Source organism: Zonotrichia albicollis, chromosome Z, assembly GCF_047830755.1.
Source record: "Zonotrichia albicollis isolate bZonAlb1 chromosome Z, bZonAlb1.hap1, whole genome shotgun sequence".
Classification (NCBI taxonomy): domain Eukaryota; kingdom Metazoa; phylum Chordata; class Aves; order Passeriformes; family Passerellidae; genus Zonotrichia; species Zonotrichia albicollis.
The window spans coordinates 72,691,841-72,702,470 of record NC_133860.1 but is presented as its reverse complement, the minus strand read 5'-3'; the positions used below and the strand labels follow the sequence as shown (position 1 = coordinate 72,702,470).

The following is a 10,630-nucleotide window of genomic DNA, read 5'->3' as shown; positions in this document are numbered from 1 at the left end:
AATGTAACTGGGATATGCAGAAAAAGAAAAAAATTAAAGCCTCAAAAACGTGACCAGTAAATTTGATTTTTTTCACATCACGATTAGTGATTTCATGTTACTGTGTACTGTATTAACCGCATTGTAACAAAGCAGGTGGTATAGCCACATAAAATATTTATCTTGTAGTAATGCAGGTTAGACACAGCAAAGGATTTTTTTTTTACTTGACAGGTCCTCTGTTTTTAGGAATCTATTCATTTTTGGGGGGAAGGGCAATACAGATATAATAGGAAAAAATTTACCTATAATTTATAGCATACAGAGCTGCTCTACAACAGGTATTAGAGACTTCAGTTTCACTAATACCATCCAAAGTGTTACCATGGGCCTTTTTTGAGCCTATTGGGGTCAACAGAAAGAGGTCCATCTGCCATCTGGCTTGGACCCTGCATTGCCCGCTGGGAGAGGACACTGGCACAGGCCCAGCACAACTAGGAGCTGTGCCATTGCTGCACCCTCTGCTATCTACAGCTATGACACATCTTTCAAAGTGGCTCAAGAACACCCAGAAATAAAAAAAAAAAAAAAATTAAAAAAAATTAAAAATCAAAGTTTTTTCATTATTCTGATTGCCAAATTATTTAAGGCAAGTAAAAAAATGAAAACATTTGATATAGGTTTTACATAAAATAAACTAGGTTACAGCATAAAACAAGTAAACAGGTAATGGCATTAAAGTCTCTCCTCTAAATCTGGGTAATTGTAAACATTAAAAAAAAGACTGCAGGACTATTCAAGTAATAGAACAATCACAGATGTCTTCTCATATGCAGGCTATTAGGTTATCTGCCATTCAAGATTATCAAAAAAGACATTTCATTATTCACAGATGCTCATTATCTCCATTTAAAATCTATACATTATATACAACACAGTTTTTGTGGTACTAGAATCCCCATGCCTTCCAAAGGTATATTTTTCACAATACACAATTACAATGAAACAGTGAGTACAGTAACATTTTACACTGATGCATCTTAATAGGAACCACCAAATAGACATCTACATTGTACCAAAGTGTCATCACAGTTAGCCTCTCTGAGAGCTTGTGGGAAATACCAGAAGGGTATGCAAGGTTCAGGCACACTGATACATAACATTATTTATTTACAATTGGAAAGGAAAAAAGAGAGAAGAAAAAGGAAAGGAAGAAGAAGAAGAAGAAGAAGAAGAAGAAGAAGAAGAAGAAGAAGAAGAAGAAGAAGAAGAAGAAGAAGAAGAAGAAGAAGAAGAAGGAGAGAAAGGAAACAAACAGCCTTTTGCGGTTAACGCCTTCTAACCATGACAAGTACATATCTCCATTTAGTGTGTGGTTCGCAACTTAGCAGCAGACCCTGTGTGCGAGCCTTGGTACTGATACAAAAAAAGTAAAGAATATATATATATTTTTATATATATATGTATATATATATATACGCATATATATATATATATGTAAAAACAGAAGTCTAATTACAGCAACATTTGTTACTCTGTGATAAAATCTGCAATTTACAAAAATGAAATGACTGGTTTTTGCCTGCCATTAAGGCATTTCAAATTAACACCATGGAACTGATGTCTGTAATAAAGCGCTTCCTCATGTGATCCAGTCACATGACAATGTTCATCCCCAAATTCATCATTCTCTGAAAAGAGAAAAAAGAAGGTTTTAGTAAGCAGAATCCTTTCCTCACACTTTTTTTTCTGCACTTTGAATGCATCATGAAATGAAATCTGTACAAGTATTCTCAAACTCAAGAAGAAAAGACAGCAAGCCCTGTCCTCTTCCCTCCCCTGCCATAAAAACAACATCCTGAGAAGTAACCTGTGTCAGGATTGTTTTTCTGTGTTCTGGTTCCCTATCATCCATCAGCTCTTCCAGGGCTACAAACATTTCTTACTCAAATAATTATAGCTAATGGTCGCCTGTTTTAGCATCAGCTTTCAGACAGACACCCGTAACATGGAACTTCATGGGTCTATTTGATTCATTTAACTCTGAGTCTTAATGTGTTGGCAGTGAATGAAACCCTAATGTTAAAAGATGCTTTGGAATTTTCACTTGATATGGAACCATCATAATATACTAGCTTTCTTCTTGACAACCTAGTAAATAACTGAGAGGCTTTCAAGCATATAAATGTATGACATGGGTGTGCAACTTAAATACAAAACCATCTCTAATGGGCTCCCAAACAAAACTCCCTAAAAGCAAGACCAGCAAGCCAGGCAGCCTTGCAGAATAGATAAAATCCTAAGTTCTTCTCGTCATGCATGGAACCAATTGAACATTAATTTTAAACTCATTTTATTAAAAATTTGGATCTTATATTTCACAATCTCTTGTTTTATCTTAATACCAGTGCTTAAAACACACTCTGTGGAAAATCTCAGAAGACAGACTACTTGTTCTGACCTATATTACAATTAAAGAACACTAAGGACAAAATGTCATTCTAAGGAGAACAAAATTGCAATTAATCCAAAGTACCAAGTTTTTCCTCAACTTTAAAAACTTGTGTCATACAAGGAAATGCGCACCAGCAGGCTAAAAAAAAAAATCTGTGATTTACTTTCTCCTCTCTATGTTACAATATATAATTTATTGGCTATTTACCTTCTTTGTGCAGGAAACATACCAGATGCAGATGCCTGTGCAGCCACCTGCTGAGTGGCAACAAGGGCAGCAGAGGTCAATCCTGCAAGAAAGAAGAAACAAAGGAATGTTGATGTACCTCTGGTTTTAATGGATTTTTGTGGTCAGAGTAATGGTAGGAAGGATCTCTAAGGCAAACAACCAGAAAATGTAGGGGGGTTATCACTACATAAATAACAAATATTGCAGGCAACATTGTTAACACAATCTGCCGAGTATGATCAATATACCTTTCTGTAATAAACTGAACTGTCTTTGATAGATATTCTACAAGAAATTACAGCATTTTTACTTACTGCATTCTTTACCAAACACTGCACTGCATGATGCTAAGTGGGTTGTATGAGAGCTCATGAATAGGAAGCTCAGTAGAAATAATAGGTATCAGGAAAAAACAAGAATCAGAAGTCACAGTAAATTACAGAAACGACATGCCAGCTGCTCAGGATACATTACTTTCATAATAACTTACCATTTTTACAGTTTTGCTACTGAACAAGCATAATGCATCCCAAAAGGCATACGGAATCACTGAATCACACTGAGAAATGTCAAGACTTTTACACAGGAAAAATAAATGCTGAGGCACCAAGTCAATGGAAAGAAGAAATGTCATTTAGCCACCAGTTGTGGTAGCACATATTTTGCTGCATGGGAGGAAACCTCCTTTTAATTCAGCTAGAGTCCACGGTTAGAGAAAAAAACATTCAAAGACGGGTATAAAACCTAGGGAGAATAAATTGTATCTCACTGTGCTGCTTTTTCCCTGACTGCAACTTTGTGCACGGCATTTGCCAAAATACAAAGAGTCCTCTTTCAAACAGTCAAATTATAACAAGCACAAACCCTTGTGACTGGAATGCCTTGTACATAAAATATGTTCAGTATAAAAAGCTTTTGTCTTTGCTACACTTCCTCCATTGCTTACACAACCCTAATTATACAAAAAGGAGGTTGTTTGGTTTGGATATTTTACTGCCTTTCAGCCAGTTAATGTCAGTTTGCAGGAGGAATCAAAACATTCATGTGGATGACAGCCTAACTGGTACATCTTTAATAATGCTCTGACACCCAGTTTTGGAAACAAAACTTGATTTTTCTCAGACATGAAGCTATTAATCTATTGCTAGTACTTGCTGTGAATTTTCAAGCCTTCCCCCTAAACGTAATGCACATCTGTTCCAACAGCGCAATCTCTATTCAAAATGCTTCATGTAGGCATAATTTTCAGCGTCAAGGCAACAATTCCATGAGGCAAGCTAATCTCACCCATTGACAATTTTCTGCTCACCTTGAAATGGGTCATACTGTCCAGGTATGAGGGGGTAGCCCATTCCGACGTGGGTATGGTGGTGAGTGTGGAGGTGCCGCTGGCTGAAAGGAGAATGGCGGTCTCGCTCTCTCTCTGCTTCCCGCTCACGCTCAGCTGGTGATTTTTCCACAGGCTAGTAACAGAAAGTGAAAGAAAACTGACGTGAGAACTTTAAAAGGGATGAAATCACAATAAAACCATGTTATTACCTGTCAAAAACTTTTTGAATACAAATGACTGAAGCTCACTTTTTCTGAAGCAGTATCTCTACTGGAGTATTTGCACTTGATTCTAATCTCAAGCTAACCTTTTTGGATAATGGAAGATTTTCCAAGGCAGAAGATTTTGAGGCAACACACTGCATCTTGAAGACACCATGGTGACTTCTAGTTTTGGGCTCCCTGAACCTCAGCTGGCTTGCCAATGCCTGAACAACCTGGGTGAGCTGCTGAAAATGCTCATTGTTCTAAAGCTCTCTGGGGATCAAGTCTGACTGAATAGCAGAAAAACTACTTTTAGAAAATACAATGAGAGCCAGTGACTTGCTCAGAATTAAAACCAGCAACAACTTATCTGAAAGTGAAATAACAGTAATTGTTCCAACTTTGTAAATCTCATTTGTAAATCTTCAGAAATTGGGGATGGTAATCAGCTACTTGGAAGATGTGAATTCTTGGCAAATACAAGGAGGGGATATTATCAAATCCTATAGCCCAACTTCTCATTTCATTATGTTTCTGAACAGGAGGTTCCTGTTTAACTGCAAAAATCTGTGCACCAGGAGGTATCTCTGAATCTGTATTTTTATATTAGTCTATTCAAGACAGGAAACCTCAGCACAGAACTGTGTTAGATGTGTTACTTCCAGTTTATGCCACAGAAGCATTCTGACTATAAACTGCTTTTATTATAAGCTGTACTATACAGAAGAATCATGCACTCATAGCTTGATGCCAGATTGTGTGCTTCCCGCAGTTATGTTCCTCCTCTACCCCTTCTTGTACGTGACACTCTCCAGTAAGAACAGACAAAGCCTTACAACAGGTGACTTGCTGCGATACTGGTTGGCATGCTGCTGGAGCAAATCCAGTGCTTTGGACTCAGTGGTTGATTTTGCATTGATGCTCGGGCTGGTATTGACCTTTTCTGCCTCTTCTCTCCCTGACATCTTCCCATAAACTGGATAATGAAATCCTGGAGAGAGATATGCCCCTGCAGGTAAACAATAAATACCACATCAAGTTACTGTTTTTACATTTTGATTAAATCAAGGTAGGAGGAGACAATATCAGAACTGACAATTACGTCAAAAGTAGATCACATGACTACCAAATGGCATGACTGCTCTTCAATTTCATCACCTAATTTGCCCTGATGAATGGAGGTTATAAAGAGGTTTGAGTTGATAACTATTTCAGACATTTATGGGTCCTATTTAAGTAAAAGGAATAGTAACTATAATGGTTCTGACAGTAAGTGCTTAGAATATTTTTATAGGCAATAAACTATCTGTCAGTCTAACAGCAACAGCAGACTGTCAAGTGTTGAGAAACGTGAGAGTTCATAAAAGGAACATCTTGTATTAAACCAGTTTCATCTACAGAACATTCCCCAGTGGAAGCACAAGCAACACAACGTCATCCATGAAGCTTCTAATTTAGCCTAGCTACTAACAGAAATATTAAAATGCAGACTTTACTGAACCTGAGGATGCAAATCTTAACTAGCACACAAGGCAGGTTTTGGAATACATACCAGGATAGCTGTGCATTAGGACAGGAGAGACTGCGCGATAGGCCGGATGGTTGGGATCGTACATCTGCGGATACGGGTAAGCATGCAAGTACTGGATGTATGACTGATGCTGACTCATTGGTGAGGAAACTGCTACTCTAGCACCCCGAGAGTCCTTCCAGTTTACAGGAGTCTTTTGATCATCGTTTTTTATCTTGCTCTCATCCACTGATTGAGAATCAGAACGCTTGACCTCTTTGGGCTCCTCTTTAATGCTTGCTAATGAGACAGGAAGGTTAGGCAGGGAACTTTCCTTGTTAGGTGTTTTTCTAGGGCTGTCTTCTTTTAACTTTTTCTCACGATCAAGTTCTTCTGATTTTTGCTGATCAAGGTATTTGGGCTGATAGACATAATGATGCCATGTTCGTGAATCTGGATCCTAATAAAAAGGAGAAAAAAATTGTTCTAAACTTAGACGTAGAAATAAGTTTGTTATTGGTATTTCCCACATTTCGGTTAATGTATTTTTAACGCCATATCCCCATTACATAGAGGAGAGGTTTGCTTGCCACAGAGTGCCTTGAGCTCAAACCAATATTCCCATGAAGGAGCAAGAGTCTATTATCAAAATTTAATTCAATTGCTTCATCTTATATCCTTCTTCATGCCTTTAACTAGTTTAATCATGAAATACATGTGCAATGTAATGAAGTTCCGAGACTATGTTATTCATAACACATTTTAATTAAAGCCCACAGAGAGACTTTTCCCACTAGAGAGCAAAAAGTATCTGTGAACCACAAAATTAGAGCTGGCTAATGATATGCCAGAGTACTTAGAATACCTGAAACAATGCTCATGAAAAGCTGATCTAGCTGGCAAGATTCTAATGCTACCTCTGGTATTACAAATATCCAGGAGTCGGTGGAAGTCAAACATTAAAGCAGACTTTTTCAGCTGATAATATTATTTTAAGTTTGTAAAGTTACAGGTACGCAAGTATTTATTGGATCAGGATCACATGATTTAAAGAACATATACTGGCCACTGTAAATACTTTTAAAAATAATGTATTACACACACCAGTTTATAAACATGTTACAGAACTGGAGAGGGGAGATCTTCAAAATGCTACACCAAATCGCTACGGAGAAGTAGCAGGAAGACTTCTTTTTCTGGTACAGGATATGCAAGGGCTAATTGTCAACATTTTCTCCAACTGACAGACATTTATGGCACATGGCACAGAAATATAAGCACGCAACTAAACGCTTGAACAGTCTGGTTCAAATACTCACTTGAATCAGCAGAAATCTTCTCCTACTTAGGGCTGTACCATCCCACTTCCTTTAGAGCTCTCTACTCCCACTCCCCTGATCCCACTGTACATTGAAAGACAGCCTGTAAGGGTGCAGTCTGGGATGTACCATACACCAGAACATGAAAGCATCAAGCATTGAGGCTCCAGTTCAGAGCACGGAGACAGTTGCATTGCCTCAAATGAAGGCAATGTGACATCTACGAGGGTCAGCATGAAGCCACTGGATAAAATTCTGGTCCCACTGAAGTCAATGGCAAAACTATCACTGACTTCAATGGAGAGAGGATTTCATCCATTGTGTAGGTCTGTAGGGGCTTGAGGTTGGTTGAGGAGAGAAGGGGAACTTAACTGCTTCAGAAAGGTCACCTTGGGTTAAGATAAAGAGCTATGCTTTAAGCCAACTCTTCAAAGAACCAGCTCACCCATCTTTAGTAAATGCCAACTGTTATTTAACAAAAAAAGGAAACACTTCAAACCATGTTTCAAATCTGCTTTAAGTCCTCTCACAATGAAAGCTGCTTATTTTGCTTGAAATTTCTTATTTCTGAACTAAGCAAACTGCTTACCATTTAATTCTAAAAGAGAAATCTAATTCTACTTTATTCATGCATATAATTTAAAATAGTCTGTTCAGGTCGTAAGCCTGTGCTCTGTCACCACCTTACTAGACTTTTTAATTGTATTTTTTTTTTGTTCTTTTCAAACAGCTCAACTGGAAGGCTTATTGGTCTATTCACAGACTACAATACAATCCAGCATGAAAAAATGATGGTGGAGCTTGTATGGCTGCAGAGGTAGAAGAATGTAGCAGAAAGCAAATCTCATGTCTTAAAAGATAAACCAAGACACTCTTGTTCCATTTCCTGTGATCTCACCTGTTTAAATCTTGTGGTTGGATCTACTCCTGTTTGCTTCATAGAATCCATAACAGATTTCATCTCCACAGCCTCCTTTATAAGCTGGTGGTTTTCCATTTGTTTGGCTTTGAAAGTGTCCGACTGAAGCTGCTGCTGGTGATTGGAAAGGATCTGTGATTTGCTTGTCTCCTCACCTTTGTTAGGAACTGATGACCCTATTTTAGTGTTATTTTTGCTGGACTCTGGAGTTGAAGGGGCCTTTGAAATAGTGGCAGATGGAATATTCTTCTGCTTGTTGTCATCCTTCCCAATCTCTTTCAAGGGGGGGTCATTCTTCCTTTCACAGTCCCTCCCACTTTGTGCCATTTTCTGTTCTGCTAGTCTCTGGTCCTCATAGTATTTTTCATACTGCTGCCTGTAAGCAGGGTTGGAGGCCATTAAGGACTTTTGGTCCATATAGAGCCCATAGGCATACTGTCCATAATAAAGTGACTGAGCAAGTGCAGGGTGTCTTTGAGTTATTACTGACTGATGTTGCGGCTGCAAATTAGAGGAAATGCTTTCGCTTTTCTTGGCATCTGACGATTCTGCCTTCTCTTTCTTTTCAGCCTCTTCCTCAGCCTCTTTTTTAATCTTCAGCCCCTGTGGGGTACCGCTGTTCCCAGCTGCTGGGGCACTGACCTGTCCAGAGTGCAAGTAACTTGGGGAATAGTAAGGATCGTAGCCATGGTAATAGGGAGAATGAGACTCTTTCCCTTGAGCTGATTGTGCTGTGGTTGAAGAATGTCCTTTTACAACACCATCTTTATTAGAAATAATATCCGATGGAGAGCTGGCCTTTGACCTCATGCCCTCTGACCTGCTGTCAGAGCCACCATCATCAGCTGCATCAGAAATATCTGAGTAAGCAGGGCTGTTGGTTTTAGCGGCTGTGCTGTCTGCGCCATTCTGTGTCAACACGTGCAGTGGGGCCATGGCAGATTGTCCATTCACCAAAGTGCTGCATTCCATCCTGGAGGCACTCCCTATGGAAGGGCTGGGCGCATTGTCTGTGAATGTGTAAACTTTATCAGCTTCAGCCTTAATACTTGCCATCCTGCTCTCTTGAGATTCTGACAGTCCATTAGCGAGCACTTCGTTCTTGTTGAGATGGTCCTTTAAAAAATGTCCAGATAAGTCTTTGCCAGACCCTTTTGAGTCCTCCAGCTTCCCCAGCTTAGAATCCATCTTAGGGCTGCCCGTCTCTTTGCTTTCTTTGTCCTTCAGCTTTCGCTTCTCCTTTTTCTTTTTGTCTTTGAGTGATGTGAGAGCTGGGTTTACAGTGCTTGGCTCTCCCATAATTGTGGGCTTTGGTTGAATGGGTTTCAGTGGCGGGCTCTTTGGTGTAGCCTGAACAATAGTAGTTGTTAGAGAGGGCAGTCCTGGTATTGTCCCTGTAGTGGTGGTTGTAAAGGCTGTAGTAGGTATAGCTATTAACTGGGGAGGAGTTGGTGCTGGTGCTGGGGCAATGGGCCTGGCTGTTTTCAGCTTGGAAAGGTTTTTATCCACTTTGCAATTGTTTGATTTCTTGCCTTTATCACCTAAACTCTTCTTGTCAATTAATCCTTCAGCCTCCAATTTCGGCATTTCGGTTTGCAAATTGCCATCTGCTACTGAGCAATTATCCAGTGTGGCTGCCATGTTAGAAATTACTGGAAGGCTGTTCAATTCACTGTTCAGACCCTTCTTTTTGCCAGAATTCTTGCCAGTTTTGGAACTGATAACTGAACCAGGGCCATTGCTGGTCAGTTCCCTCTTTCCCTTGGGGGTCCCTGGGGTAGCAATGGAGGAAGGAGATGTCGGTGCTTTTAGTGGATCAAAGCCTGGCAAATTTGTGCTTTGCTCACTGCATTCAAGTGCCACATTACTCAGTGCTTCCTCACAGTCTGAAATTTTGTCTTCACTGTCAGGCTCAAACTCCAGTTTGTTTTCTGGGTCTAAGTGTGCATGAGCCTGATGGTAACGTAATCCATTAATGTGCTTGTACTTCTTGTTGCAGTTGGGGTGAGGACAGTCAATCAGCACTGGGGAAGAGCAGCCTTGGTCCAAAAAAGCAGTCTCGGGTTTCCCCTGTGGGGTGGTGGGAGTGCTTCTAGAATTAGTACGAATGCGTTTTCCAGACTTATTGTCCTCTGAACTGGAGTTCAAATCCAGCTCCATAGGAGGCTTAGTTTTCCTCTTGTTTGTGGACGAGGGGCTGGCTTTGACTTCATCCATGGCGCAGTTTGGGGGTGTTCTGCGCCCACTTGAGTTAAGGCTGCCCCTCCTCCCCTTCCCATTGGCACCACCTCGATTTTTGTTCTGAAGTCCTCGGGACTCTGTGAAACTCGCGTCGTTCCCGGGTATGGCCGCAGCTGCAGCGGACCTCGCCCGCTTTCCCCTGCCCCGTCCTCCGCGCATTTCCAGGTCACTTGTTGGCGATTCGCAAAACCTGCACAAACAATAGATTCCATCAGCAGGAGCCGTGAACTGAAAAAATAACAACCACCGCCATGTCCCGTAAGAGAACCTTCACACATGTTAAAGGAAAGATGTCCTTCTGACAAGTGAGAATGTTACAGTGTCAAAGTCAAAGTCATTAAAAAAAGACAAAAATGGTAAAGACATACATATCCACCTGGTGAGAACAATGGACCAAAACATTTTCCTAACTTAAAGAAATGCATTTTGAAATTAACTGCTTTCTG

At 40.1% G+C, this 10,630-nt stretch overlaps 1 protein-coding gene across 5 annotated transcripts in view; it reads right to left on the bottom strand.

The window, feature by feature from the left end:
- Positions 1-1,526: 1,526 nt before the first annotated feature.
- Positions 1,527-10,630, bottom strand: part of ZNF608 (zinc finger protein 608) — an 83,290-nt gene continuing 74,186 nt past the window's right edge. For 4 of the 5 annotated variants that reach the window (XM_074532201.1, XM_074532202.1, XM_014268113.3 and 1 more), the window contains 6 exons: positions 7,923-10,374; positions 5,748-6,165; positions 5,032-5,204; positions 3,972-4,125; positions 2,642-2,723; positions 1,527-1,670 (listed from right to left, as the gene is read on the bottom strand). In XM_074532201.1, coding sequence (XP_074388302.1) covers positions 1,664-1,670; positions 2,642-2,723; positions 3,972-4,125; positions 5,032-5,204; positions 5,748-6,165; positions 7,923-10,374 — 3,286 coding nt within the window. In that variant the 3' untranslated portion in view covers positions 1,527-1,663. Of the gene's footprint in view, positions 1,671-2,637; positions 2,724-3,971; positions 4,126-5,031; positions 5,205-5,747; positions 6,166-7,922; positions 10,375-10,630 lie in introns of those variants that run through there. The other variant, XM_005488419.4, reaches the window with a different exon arrangement.